Source organism: Lynx rufus, unplaced genomic scaffold, assembly GCF_022079265.1.
Source record: "Lynx rufus isolate CCGP_SWC_20201006 ecotype Redwood Valley unplaced genomic scaffold, mLynRuf1.p SCAF_2, whole genome shotgun sequence".
In the NCBI taxonomy this organism is placed as follows: domain Eukaryota; kingdom Metazoa; phylum Chordata; class Mammalia; order Carnivora; family Felidae; genus Lynx; species Lynx rufus.
The window spans coordinates 95951671-95966699 of NW_025814834.1; the positions used below are offsets into that span (position 1 = coordinate 95951671).

At 43.5% G+C, this 15029-nt stretch overlaps 1 protein-coding gene across 5 annotated transcripts in view; it reads right to left on the reverse strand.

Annotated features, from left to right (window-relative positions):
* MGAT5 (alpha-1,6-mannosylglycoprotein 6-beta-N-acetylglucosaminyltransferase) overlaps positions 1 to 15029 on the reverse strand; it is a 341458-nt gene that overhangs the window by 33777 nt on the left and 292652 nt on the right. For all 5 annotated transcript variants that reach the window (XM_047084131.1, XM_047084129.1, XM_047084128.1 and 2 more), the window contains one exon: positions 6922 to 7068. In XM_047084131.1, the coding sequence (XP_046940087.1) occupies positions 6922 to 7068 (147 nt within the window). The remainder of the gene's footprint in view (positions 1 to 6921; positions 7069 to 15029) is intronic.

Genomic DNA, 15029 nt, shown 5'->3' on the forward strand with positions numbered 1-15029 from the left:
TTGAATTTCCCAGGAACATAATTACCATGTAAATCAAGGGATGTTTGTACTCTGTTTTCGTTGGAACTTCACCAATAAGCTGTTACCAACTTTGGAAAAACTAGGGCAGTAAAGTCAATGTCACTCAGATTACCTGAGTCTCCATTACAACATACCCAAAACCAGTCTGTGTTTGTAGCTCTCACATAAACGGCAATTACATATATACTTATGTATGTATAGACACTTTTTAACTTGGCTTCTCCTTTATAATATCACTTATAAGCAAAAAGGGCTAATCATGTTCAGCTGTATGTTTTATTCTTCTCAGACACAAACTTACTCATTCTAAGGAGGGATGAGACATGTTTTCTACTATAGTTCTTGGGAATGGTATACTTCTTAACTACTTACAGACTGAAATATGTATTTCCTTATTGTGAATGATTTTCCTTTATATTAGAGTTAATGGAATCATTCTTTTTTGAAATTACATAAGTAGGCAGGGCATATTATTTATTAATTTTGTTTCAGGACACAAGAGTGGATGTTATAATATATTTGTAGTAGAAACAGGTGCTGGGTCTGGTAGGGACCAGGTGCTGGGTCTCTTTCTTTCTTCCGTCTCTGGTATCCTCAGAGGATGGGGTGATTTAACTGGCCTCTCTCCATCTCACTCCTAGCCGCCATTCTTCGTATCCCACCTCACCACTTGTGTGCCCACACTACTTAGGGCAGGGAACTCAGAATATAGGTCACCAGGCCTCAGCCCCCAGCCGTCAGCAGCATCCTCTCAAGAAAAGCATGATTCTGAAGAGAAGATATCCTAGACTCTGCTCCTGCCTCCTCTGTCAGAATCATGCCCCTTGCTGGCCTGTTACGTTCCCCTTTCTTCTGACCTGTACCCTCTTCTTTTGCTCAGCCACATGGTCAGTGATAGAACCTACAAGATGACCGTGGCCTCATAGGCCTGGAAGCACCCATTTTTCTTTTCTTCCCTCAGCTCACATTTTAGATTCAACACCTATCAATGAAGCCCCTGGCTGGCCCAGGCACTGTGCTAATCACCTGCATCTGCATAATTTACCAGGTTTCCGGGGTATCAATGAGGATTTTGAGATTTACAGCGGTTTACAATTCTGCAAGACCACAGTGCCAGGAAGGAGCAGAGCAAATTCAAATCTAGATCCTTCAACAACGTATTAGCTTTTGACAGAAAGGAAGATGACAAAATTAAAGTATTTATTGGGTTCTTAAGCAAAGACCACATGAAGCTCAAAGTAAGCTCCAGGCTTTTAATCTGCTCTTACAACTTGCCAACCTGAAAAAAACACCTCAGGACTGAATTTATGCCTGAATTAGACCTTTCCTGAAGATGAGCAAAACGTCACACCATTTTGCTTGGTGGCCTTGAGAACAAACTGATGACTTCTTCCAATGGAATCAGGGTAAATTAAAGTTGCTGTCAATGTCCCTATGCAGCCATTTACATATTGGCAGTCTCTCGCCCCCTCCCCTTGATAAGGTCCCTGTTTTTTTTTTTTTTTCCCAAGGTTGCTCCAAGCACTTGGAAAATACAAAATGCCGAGGCTTTATTATTTTATTCATTTACATTTATTGAGAGTTACTTAATTTTATGAGTAAGGCGTTTTGTGATTCATTATTCCCCTCTGAATGTTATGCTCCTCCCCATTAATTTATTGAGAACCGTCTGATCTGAGCTACATCAATCAGTAAATTTACTGGAGTATAGTTTGTAAAAGTAATGAAAATCTTATTAAATATGAGACATTACTTCAGAGCGGCTATTAAATTTCTAAGGAGAACATGAGTTCTCTTTATGGAAAAAAATCCTGAAGCCAGAGAATTTCTAATGGTTTACAAAATGTCCAAATAATGATTAAGAACCTACTAATGTGTTTCCCAGTATAAAGATAAAAATCCAATTTATATCACATTGAAAGTATGGCTTGAACCAACAACATTACTTAAGGTGTTATGGAACTTTTTCCCTCGAGTGTACATCGTAGTTTTAAAAATTGATCCAATGTAAAAGACAAAAATAAAATGAAACTCTCATTTAGAAACTTAGACTTTTTTTCTCTTCAAAGCAAAGGAGGGACATATATGCAATTTATATGGATTGATTTATACGGATCAATTTTTGCTTAACTGGAAAGACTAGCAAGGGAGCCAAAAAATTGCTTTGTAATTATGTCTACTTGGGTTAAAATTTTTCCATTTGCAGAGTAAAAAAAAACAAAAATAATAATTTCTAGAGATTTTTGACCCTTCAACATCTATAGAACTCTCGATAGCTCTCTCCCTGTGAAAAGTAGCTTTGGCCAGGGGGTTTTTGTGGCTTTTGTGGGCTGAAAGAGCAGAGTGGGTGGCCCACCAGGCCTTGAGGTCAACTTCACTGAGTCCTCCCAAAACTGTGTGATGTTGCTGGCTCCCAGCCTGCTCTCTGCACTGTCTCTAGCAGAGAAGGAGACAGACATCGGATGGAACCTGCCCTCCTGCATAAAGCAAAGTGACCTTCTTGGGATTTCCCCGCAGCTCATCAACATTCATGCGTCTTTTTTTTTTTTTTTTTTTTAAATTTTTTTTTTTTTTTTCAACGTTTATTTATTTTTGGAACAGAGAGAGACAGAGCATGAACGGGGGAGGGTCAGAGAGAGAGGGAGACACAGAATCGGAAACAGGCTCCAGGCTCTGAGCCATCAGCCCAGAGCCCGACGCGGGGCTCGAACTCCCGGACCGCGAGATCGTGACCTGGCTGAAGTCGGACGCCCAACCGACTGCGCCACCCAGGCGCCCCAACATTCATGCGTCTTAAGCGTGAAACCCCCTTTCCTCCTTTGCCTTTATAGCACAGTTCCTGCACCACCTCCTTTTCAGTTAACCCAGCACACTCTCCACTTGGCAGAACTCCCAGGAGACACCCTCTCAGTGACTGACTTAGCTGTTTCTTTCCATATCAAAATTTGAGCTCCTGGAAAACAGGAAATGGGTCTTGATAAATTTCCCCAATGCAGCAACTAGTACCATGGACCCTGTGGGGACACAACGAGCATCTGTCAACTGACCTTCTGTATCCCGGCTCTCCTGCGGAAGCCCAGGACTGATGGAGTCATCTGTGTGAAGTCACTTGCTGAGCAATGGCTGAGGATCCCAGAGAGCCATTCTAACTCGAGTCTCATTTACGTACTGGTGGAATTATCTAAAGGGATGGGAGGGACCAAGCGCCTGGTGGGGGCAGCTCTTACGCCTATTCTCTTTAAGCCATGAAAAATCAAAGCCCTTCACGATCTCAATGAAAAGCAAATTACTAAATGATGACAACTGATAGGAAATGATGAACATTCGTTCTTCAATAATTTTATACTGGCTGCTCTGATCTATGTGACATTACATCATTCACTGGGAAACAGATTGTGCTTGAGTGTCCTAAATTTTTTTCAGGAAAAAATACTCATTTTGTACCAAAGAGTCATCAAAATCTTTAGAATCACCAATAACAAAAAGGTGCCAGTTGTCAATATAGTCGTAAAGATGCTTTTGATTTATCACTGTCCAAAGGCTCATATATAGAAACAGCAGTAAAAAGAGACAGGTTTCTTTGCTGCTCATGTATTCAAAAAAAAATCACAATGAGGGAAAAAGAAAATCACTACAGAACCACCAGAATAACTGTTGTAGGCAAGACCAACCAACATATTGTAAAAATAAATGGGCAAAAGGTTGAAGAAAACCAGAATATTTGCATACTTTCAAAATATTTTTTCCATTATAGAGAGAACCAGTAACTTCATAGTAAAGACACCTAGCAGACCCTACCTTAACCAAGAGATCAAGGTTAACACCATCAGGAATGAGACATATTGGTATCACACACCTCCTGATATGATACACTGAGAAGACCACATCACTTCTGTGATATTCTTGCCAAAAATGCGTCATCTCAAACTAACCATGAGACAACATCAGTCAAATCCAAAGGGAGCAACAGTATACAAAAAGCCCAACGAGTACTCTTTCAAAGTGTTAAAACTGAATGACAATTAAGTTACTGAACAATTGTCCAGATTGGAAGAGGTTAGGAGCCGCGGCAATTAAATGCAACGTAGGTCCTGGATTGGATCCCAGAAGAGCAAAGGGATATTAGTGGAAAAAATGGTGAAGTCCAAATCGAGTTTGTAGTTTAGGTAACACTGGTTAATGTCTTAGCTTTGATTACCATAGTTTTGTAATGTGTTGCCATTAGGGGAAGCTGGATGAAGGATATACCCAAACTCTGTACTATTTTTGAAACTTTTCCATAAGACTAAAATTATTTCAAAACAAAAAGTAAATTCCAACAATTCCACTTGTAGGTATATGCCCCAAAGAATTAAAAGAACCTCGGCAGATACCTGTACACAAATGTTCGCAGCAGCATTATTCACAACAGACAAAAAGTGTAAACAACCCAAGTGTTCATTAACAGATGAACAGACAAATAATTAAATGTGGTATATCTACACAATGGAATATCATCTGGCCGCTAAAAGGAATGGTATTCTGACACATGCTATGAACTCTAAAAACCTTAAGCTAAGTGAAACAAGCCAGTCACAAGAGAACAAATACTATATGATTTCACTTGGTAAGTTTAGAGAGACAGAAAATAGAAGAGAAGTTACCAGGGGCTGTGGGGAGGGGAGAATGGGGAGTTGTGCTTAATGAACACAGTTTCTGTTTAGAATGATGAGTAAGTTCTGCAGGTAGGTGGTGGCAATGCTGCACAAGACTTTGAACATACTTAACACGAGTGAACTGTACACTTAAAATGGTTAAAATGCTAAGTTTTAAATTATGTATGTTTAATCCCCAAAAAAGGGGAAAAAGAAACAAAATTACAAATAATTATTACAAGGTGGGCAGAAGAACTTCAGAGATTTCTTACACTTAAATTAAAATGTGGGCATGATTTATCAGCCCAAATTTTCTTTTTTTTTTTTTTTAATTTTTTCACATCTATTTATTTTTGAGAGAGAGAGAGAGAGAGCACGAGCAGGGGAAGGGCGGGGAGAGAGAGAGACAGAGAGAGAGAGAGAGAGTGAAAACATGAATCCGAAGAAAGCTCCAGCCTCTGAGCTGTCAGCACAGACTCCCAGGCAGGGCTTGAAACCATGAATCATGAGATCATGACCTGAGCTGAAGTTATCAGCCTAAGTTTTCTATCCCAAACTCCAAAGGTTCCAGAGAAGTCAGTTACATCTCTGTCAGTTACAGAGATTCCTAGATTGAGATGTTCTCACTGCCGCGGAACATCTTCTTGAATCTTTCCAAGAATCAGCTCTTCAGTGCCAGGTTGAACGCTCCTGGTCTGTGCCCTGGCCCCTCCCACAACACCTGGCACACAGGTGTGCAGTAGGTATTGCTGAGAAATGACTTCCCCAACAGGAACAACTCCTCAATGTGAAGAATTCAAATTTATTTTATTAGCAGAAGGAAAAGCAAGTATGCAAGACGACACACACACAGTTAACCCTTTTCAGAGGTTGTGTGGGCAACAGGTTCTTTTTGAGGATAATCTGTAGATCGCAAAAACCTATGGATCTCTTCCTCCATCCCCTTTGGGACTGTCACCCTGACTGACAGGGAGGGTCAGAAAAGAGAACTCTCAAAATAATCAGCTCGGTGAATTGGTAAGATCTCTGATCAAAAACAATAAGCATGGAAAATGCATTTCATGTTCTTTCTTTTTTTTTTTGGTGTGTGTGGTGGGGGAGGTGTCAGAAGAATCTACCCGGAAAGGTTTAAAAGTAGCAGAAGTGAAAAACGCATGCTTTAATAACAGCGCTGCTGGGGTGCCTGGGTGGCTCAGTCGGTTAAACGTCTGACTTCGGCTCAGGTCACCATCTCATGGTTCACGGGTTCAAGCCCTGCACCTTTGTACTGACAGCTCAGAGCCTGAATCCTGCTTTGGATTCTTTGTCTCCTTCTCTCTCTACCCCTCTCCCGATCACGCTCTGTTTCCTTCTCTCAAAAATAAGTAAACATATAAAAAAATTTAAAAATCTTAAAAAAAATAATAGTGCTGCTATATTGCATCTATGTCATGGGTTTCCACCTGTGTCGTCCCCCAGTAGAAAGCCCCAAATGACAGGGGAAATCCAAGGACTCTAGCTCATAGAGGTTTCCTCCTCGTGAGCAGCCCACAAAGCCACAGAAATAATAAGAAAATCAATCTTACGGTTTCTTGCACACACCTGTTTCTGACTAGATACAGAAACACCCAGCTTGATAACTCACATGCTCTAAATGACTTGTTTATTGCCCCAAATCGAATCCAACTGCCTTCAGTGGTGATTCATCACCCACTATGGATTTTCAAGAGGATCTCTGAAAGCAATTCAAATAAGGCTTCTGCAAACAGTTCAAGCATCAGAACGGTGCCTCCTGATGGTGGCCTAAAATACCAGGCACATGACTTCAGTCTCTCAAGGTTGACAGTTAAGGACTCCACTGCCCACCCTTTATTCCCCACAGCCTATCGTGGGAGCTGGTTCTTCAAAAATACACATTAGCCAGTTGATTTCTTTATTCAAAAAATTCTAAACATTCAGAAAGTCAGAGCTCAGTTACTTAGAAGGCTGGAGATGTCTGCGTGCCTTAGGAGAGGGCTGAGGCAGAGTGGAAAGATGCCACAGTTCACAGAGGGACAGAATTGGATGCAAGTCCTGGCTGTGCCACCACCAAGTTAGGAGACAGCATCGGCCATTCCTCCCTGAGCCCCTGCCCATCCTCCGCCTCCTCCTTCCATCCAACTATGTCCAGTGAGGTTGATGATACCAACAGCCCAACGTTAGGGGATCTGAATGGGCTCCTAGCACTCAGTAAGTAGCTGGTATTCATATTGTTGAAAGTAGAATGATTGTTTTGATAGATGCTTACCTCTCTCAGTGTTGGCTTGCCAATGAAAAAGTCTGTGTTTTTGCTGCTTTTGGGTGGGCTGAACTTGGGATTCAGAAAAGCACATCCATTTGCGATGGCCTCCAGGGGAGCTGGGCCCTCATAAGGGAACCCGAGTCCAACAAACAACTGTAACACAGAAAAGCACACCACATATAAACACATCAGTCAGGACTGGCGTCCCTGGCTCACAGGGGGCTCTTCTGTGCTTCATTCCCATGTGGAAGGCCCAGAGACTCTGGAAGGTTCCCAGACCCTGGGCGGGGATGGGGGGTAGTGGTGGTGAAGAGAAGGCAGCTCACATCAGGAACTGCAAAACAGTACCAGAGTCCTTTACAGGATCATGAAGCTGCTCAGCTCATTATGTTCTCCTCCTTTGTAAAAACAAAAACAAAAACAAAAAAAACAAAAACAAAAGTGAAGAAATACGCGTGGAGGGGGCTGCGGGGGAGGTGGGCGGTTGAGGAGGTACGGAGGTGGGGGTATTAAAAGAATAAAAAACAACAACAAAAACCAAGACCCAACAATAATCTTTCTGTAACTCACCAGGAGACATGACTGGAAAAACACTTGCTTAACTAAACAGAAGGTTTCTTCATTGAAGCAAAGGAACAACAGGCCCTTTCAGTGATGCTGGGTGGAGGGACAGAAAGGTCACTTGGTGGTTTGATTACAGTTCAAACGGAGCTGCTTTAAAATGATGGTAGGTCAGTAAACACAGGTTTTCATAATGGGGTTTTCACTGGGGGACACCAACAACTTTGTTTTTATCTCCCCCCTCAGTCGAGGGGAGAGGGTGCTGAGTGGCTAAATGGGCAGCCAGCAGTCTGCTTTCCCAATGGCAGACAATAGATGGCGGCAAAAACACACTCTTCAAGTCCTCGCGCAAACTAGCTCAGAGCTGCTGGGACAAAGGGGCCTTGCTGCAGCTCCCTGGCAATGGTTCCTGGGTCCAAAAATGAAACGGCATCTCAGGGAAATGCCTCACTGCATCTCCCCCTCTCGGGACCTTTTACACTGCTGGAGGGCTGTAAGCTATCGACGGCAGGGTCCAAGTCTGGGCTTGGTGAGATTTGAGATCTCCCTACCACACCAAGGAGCCAATGCTGAGATCACTCCAGCCTCCAAGGGCATATCAATCGCCAAAGGATAACTGGGCCCCAGGGTATCGTTCCTTCTGCCATCACTGAGGAACACCCACACAGCCAGGCCCCCCCGAGAGGGAAGGATATTGGTGAACTGGATATATCGCATGCCTGATTCTCCTTTCCTGGGGCCCTCTCCCCAACAATTCTATCTTTTGCAGCTGCTAAAATCAACTGTTACTTAGAATGGTTCTGTCTGGGGAGACTGGAGTCCAAGCTGCCAGGTTCCCTGGGCACCACTGAGAGATGCAGAAAGTATGTGCTGGGCACTCAATTCCAGGACTGAACACTGAGCTGGCACCTGCTGGGCATACAGGAGAATCACGGAGCCCCCACAGGAGTTTTTCTGGGACAAGAAACAAAATCCCAGGTTTTGTGGCTAGACTCCCTATCCTATGACTGTATGGTTTTTTGCACGAAACGGGGTAGTTAACTTTTTTTTTTTTTTGCTTGTTTTATCCTTTTGTTTCTTGTAAACCTTGACATGAACAAATATACCATCAGGGACATCCACTGGGTAAACTGGGGAGAGAGGCTCTGAGTGGCCAGCAGAGCTCCCACTATTGGCTGGGGGCATTTCCCCTTGGGCAGATCCACTGGAGACATGGGGGTGAGGAACACTTTGTTAGCAGGAGCCTGGAAGATAGAGGATTTAAGGGGCATTTCCACCACCATCTGGAGGCCCTTTTTCTGGATGTTCTTTATTCTTACTAAGTAGCTGAAAGGAGTGAGATTATCAAAGAGAACTTAAGCATACAGGGTGTGGCCTGAGCATGTGGCTCAGGGGTGGGAACGGGGGGCGGACGCCTGACAGCAGCAGGAGAAATGGAAGGCAAGAGTGGGAAGGACTAGTCCCAAGAGATCACAGCTTTGTTAAATATGAAGAATCCAGGGTTACCATCCTTCAGGCTTTTGAGCTCTGTGATCTGCTCCCTATCAGAATTTGGGAAAGATCTCCCCAGGGGAAAGATGACCTCTCTCAGGTGGTGGTTGGGTACAGGAAAGCACAGGGTTTCCAGATCCTTTTGACTCTGAGAAGAAAGGTGCTGGAACATGCAGACAGGGGTCTCTGTGGGTTTAGCCAGAGACCTGAGCCTACAGTGAGTCCTGACCTCTGAAAATCAGGGCCTGCCATAAAGTGCTGATACCTTCATCAACTCTAAATTGCAAAGAACTTTGGAGGAAATGCAGGAAGCACAATGATTGTCTATTTAAATAGAAAATCCTGGGAAAAAAATGTAATTAGCTCCTTCAGACCAATCTGAACCCATTAATTAAAAGGATTTGAAGCTGTTGTTTAATGGACTTGAATGTGACCTAGGTTTAATGATATCTGAATAAATTTGCACCATCTTTGTTGCCGTGCTGGCATCAAAATATCTCAGGACACATAAAGTAAACATTTTGAGCTAACTCTCCAAAGCCTCACAATTTTAGAATGAAGCTTAAGCAAATACCATACAATTTCTTGGCAACGAGTTTTCTCGTCACACTAATTAGGATTGCAGGAAATGCAAGACTTGGAAACACCAAAGTAACAGTTCTTTGTCACTTCTGTCAATAAGCAATTTTTTCTTGCTTCCCGTGTACTCATTACCTGTGACGTTATAATGGAGCAGATGTATTAAGGTCAAATAACACACTTGAGGTTTGAATCACAAAAGCATAGGCAGAGAGAGTTCATCACCACCAAAGAACATCCCGTAAACTTCTGAATGCCATGGCCTTGCCACACTGGTGCCTTTACCACAGTAAATTTCCTTTCCCCTAGTCCCCAGCTTCCATTGTGCTCCCTACAGATATCTTTAGCATGGGGGCAACAGACACACCATTAAGAATGCATTCAAGCACAGAGGCTTAACTTTTCAGGAAGAAACTGGGCATATTTTATTTATACTTCATCTGGCCTGCAGAAGCCCAGAATCTAATGAGGATATTCCAGATGACAGAACATCTTCACGGCTGCAACTCTGTCCCATCCGTAAGCATTTTTTTTTTTTTTTACATTTTTTAATGTTTACTTTTTTACATTTGAGATAGAGACAGAGAGACAGAGAGATCAAGCAGGGGAGGGGCAGAGAGAGAGAAGGAGACAGAATCTGAAGCAGGCTCCAGGCTCTGAGCTGTCAGCACAGAGCCCGACACAGGGCTCAACTCACGAGCCATGAGATCGTGACCTGAGTTGAAGTTGGACGCTCAATCGACTGAGCCGCCCAGGTGCCCTCAATAAGCAGTTCTAAATCCAGGGATTAAATGCTCTGAAATTAAGTTTTTGAAGTACTATTAAAAGAGAATGGATGGAGCACCACAGATTTTATTCACAGCATAGGATTGGGACATTCCTACATGTTGACAAACGGTTCAGTAAAACCACTCAGTCTTATTACTCTGTGTGAAAGGAGAAACAATTGTTTTAAACCCTTAACTGGAGTAGTTAACATGGACTCCTTTCAACACGGATAAAGGTGGCTCACAGGAAGACTCTACATGGGTTTAGCCAGTTTCCAGTCACTCTTGATGGGGAACAGCAGGATAATCCAAAATAGAAGACACACTCTCAACATAAGCTTTTCTGACTAGTTTGAACTAGCTAAATTGGCGGAGTGGCTCGGGAGGGAGTTTGAGCAACGAATCAATCTCAGCTTATCCAATAAACTGAATATTGGCCCAGTGATCGGGACAATGCGGTAACTAACTGTACGGGGTCTAACTGCAGACCAAAGTTCAAATCCTGACCAGCTCACTTCCTAGTTCTGTAACTGAGGGAAAGCGTTACCTGCCACTTCCTATAGATTATCGGAGGTCCATTTATAACATTCTCTCCAGCTATGGGACTGGAGTCAAGGTCACGCAAGCTCTCTACACTGTTCATTCATATGTAAAATGGTGAAAATAATAGTTACTTCACGGGCAGGTGTGAGGCTTAAATGAGGTATTTCATGCACATGATGTATTTCAAGGTTTGGAACTGAAGTAAACGTTCACTGAACAGTAGTCCAAATTCAAAACCAGATTCAACTTCATGCAGCTGCATGTACATGACCTTGTATTGTTTAGCTGGGGTTTAGGTGTGCCCGAGTTGTGGTTGTGGGTTTTACACAATGTTCAGCACTGCATGCGTATTTACGAATTCTCACTGTTTCATAAAGTAGCTGGACTTTTTAGAAAAAAAGGGAGAGACGGCCATTAGAAGAGGAAGCAGACATGGTTTACAGTGACTGCCTCATGGAAAGGCCAGTCCCATGAGCATGTATGACTGCTAAGCCTTACTTGTTTATTCTTCATATAATGATTGGAAATCCCCGGATTTTTGGTAATAGGTATACATTTTATATCTTTAAAAAGAATCCATACAATGGCTGATTGTGGAGGAAATGTATTCTCCTGAGAGGTTATGCCTTCAAGTGGCCTGAAGGGTCCTTTTCTGGACATGTGTCTTCTCTTTTGTACTTGATGATGAAGAAACAGAACAGTGGCCAAAATCTCTTCCATACAGGTTTGGTTACACCCTCTCATGGGCTGCCCAAGCCGCTAACCTAAACTACAAGAAGATTCTCTTGTGAAGAGGTAGAAAGGCAAAGGAGACAAGACAATGATATGTGTCAAGTATGTTTAAGTGCCCAAAGTTTGTCAGAGTCAGCTGCTATGTCAGAGGCTATTTCCTGGAGACCAGCTCACTGGGTAGACACCCAGATTATCCTTGTTTTCTAAAGGTAGCCTTTCAGAAATAAAACAAAACACAACCAAACACAAACCACAATATCAAACCCAAAAGTTCATACACTTCAGTCATTTGGAAACCCCAGTTCATAATCCAATGTGCTACAATTCACTATACATGCACTGACTTGGAGATGGAGATGATGGGGGGGGGGTAAGCAAATATTTGGGTAAATTGATAACTGTGGATGTTGGCCATTTTCCACCATGACAGCATGAAATGTTTACCATTAGAAGGTGTGAGGCAGCACAACAGGCCTATTCACGTCACATTAAGGATGGGCTCTCATAGTACTGAGCACAGAGGACTTTCACGATAAGAGATAATTCATGGAGAAGGCACAGGTGAGGGTGAGAGAAAATGGCTGTCACTGCCATAATAAATCCCCACGGTCATGTGCACCATGATGACACAGATGCGCTGTGTTAAAATGTGGCTGATAATCAGTTCCTGTCCTCCAGGAGCAGGCTCATCCTCTTATATGAGTGGCTTCACAAGTCACAGTGCAACATTTTACACAACTAAATGGTTGAGCCTGCTTATAATATCCCAGAAGTTCTACATCGGTATTACTATTTTTTATTATTACTACCTCTACCTGTGCACTTTTTGCATTGCTATAGTCCCCAGTTTCCGTGCTGGTCTCCTCTACCATGCCTGTACACTCGTCTTGGGCAAAACTCCTTAGTCATCCCTGTAGCAAGAATGCCTGGAATGAGGCCTGGAATGTATTCAGTAGGGAAAATGAGCAAAAGAATAAATACTAATAGATGAGATCTTTCCAGCAGTCATGTGTCTTCATGAGGATGAAGAGATGTTGAATGTTTTCGTGTGTATTTGAGTGTGTGGATGCACTTTTGTCCTTGAAGTCAGAGCAAGTACTGAATCATCTCGCTACAACTGTGCAATTGTACATACATACATAGATGGGAGGAAGAGGGAGAGAGGATTACATGTGTATACAAAATGTTTTCCCCATCTGGCTGGAATAGGAATAACCTTAGATACTGGCCATAAGATGAAGCCTCCTTGACTGTCTGAGGGTGAATATTTCAGCATCTGAGACAGAATGTGGACTGCTCTGTCGGTAAGTAAGCCCTTGGGCTCTCCCTCACAGGCGACACCTGTGTGATGTGTAGGCAATACCACGGAGAGGCAGGCGTGCAGTGTCAGAAGGACAGCGTCGCTTGCTGTGGAAGTCTTGGAGATTTAGGTGCGTGATTCATGAGCAAAGCAAGAACTCAGTTTTTCAGGCATGGTCCCAAGATCCCAGATGGCTAATGGATTTCATCTTGACTCTTTCTTTCATTCTTTATATAATTATCTGAAAGCCTTCTACAAGCTAGGCACTGTTCTAGACATTGAAGATGTACTTATAAACAGAACAAGCAAAGCCCCTCTGCCATCATGGAACTGCATGAGAGTCTGGTTCCAGGGGTGGTAGCCCTGGATTCTTGAGAGACTGGACAACTATATCCAAGCTCATGGGAAAAGTCATGGTTGATGGGGGTGGGGGAGGTGGGTGCCAGAGCTGGGGATGGGATGCAAAAGGGACAGCATATACTGCATATCCTCCAATCCTGCCCAGGCTTCTAAGTGAGTTCCACAGCTAAGCTGATGAGCTGATAGATTAGGGAAACAGGTCATGACCCACCCAAGTGCTGGAGGGTGAATGGCCAGAGGTCTGGGTACCAAGGGTAACACCACAGACAGCAGTGGCTTTCCCTGCTTGTTTGCCACAGCCAGAATTTGCTCTCGGCTTTTACTGTAGAAAAATACGTTCTCTTGCGGCTCACTCCAAATGTGCCTCCAATCTAATACAGGATAGGAATGCTCCATGCTATCAGGAGCTTCCCATGCTAAGACTGGGGAGGAGGTGGACATGAAGAGGCTAAAATTAGGGAGAAGAAAGAAATCACATCAAAAGCGATGAGGACTTACCCCAAAATAAAAACATGCCACCCTGTGCTGGCTTCAACTGCACTCCCGGAGTCTGCTGGACTGAAAGCCTTGTCTATAGTCTGCTGATAAATAATTAATGCATCCAAATTTATATGCCTGTTAGAAGAGTCTTTTAGATTCAACAACTCCCTGGCTCTTTTAGCCCCTTTTTAGTGTCACACCAAATTCCTCCATCTTCATAGGCTCCCGGCAGCCGGACTCTGCTGATGACACATGGGCCCCTGTGGCATGCCAGGGCTAAATACTGCTGAGCAAAGGGTTTCCTGGGCCTGGGTGCAGGGCTTCAAAGACGTCTCATAAAGAAAAATAATAAGTGAGGAGCTGATTAAACATCAGTCAGTTCAGCCCGTCTCCAAACCTGAAGCAGCACCAGACTCGCTTTCCTCTCCAGTGAGCCCGAGGAGCGTGTGAATCCCATTCGTTCTACCGACATTTACTTCTCTGTGTCTCCAGTTCTCCACTTTCAACGTGGATTGGAATAAATCGCTTTTAAATTGCTCAGAGACACAGAGGAAGGAGTTAGAGGCAGAAAGGGTTATAAATGCAAAGCCTGACTGGTCTTTAGTGTCATTATTTCAAAGCCCAAGATCCATTCATTTTAGTGCCTGCTGCTGTGTTCTGGGTATAAGGGGAGTCTCGGCGACACAGCGCCTCATTTCCATCATATTTGCCAACTGTTTTAGCCATAATTCCACTCGGAGGGCTTTAATATATTCTAGTCAGACGAACAGGCAATACAAAATGGGATCAGTGACATCCTGTGAAGGCACCCGTTTTTCAAGGATAAATATATGCCCCTCACACTCAAAATTCGGTCTGCAGTCCTTGGCTGTTAGGCAGTCTCTGACATCACGGCCCGGATATTCCAAGCCTCTTCTCTTTTCCTCCCTAGGATATCAGCGGCCTCTGCTTCGGCCTATTCCCCATTCTCTGACAGGGTAAATGGATGGTAGGTAAGTCAGGGTTCTTTTAAAACTTCCAAGGCTGAGTAAGACATTCACGAGGCTGGGTTAATAGGAGTGCGCGAGACAGTAATGACACGCTGTTGAGAGCCAGCGTTGCCAAATGTAATTTTAAAGAGGCTCGAGCTTTCTCCACCAGCTGATGTGGGGAGAAGTAAAATGAGGCAAATGGCAAAAATAGCATTGCCACTAAAGGGCCCGGACATCCTCACGATTCTAAAATGTCATCCTGAGACAGAAAAAGAACAGAAAGCCAAGAGTGCAAAGTGGGGAACACACTTCACTCCGGGGTTGCCACAC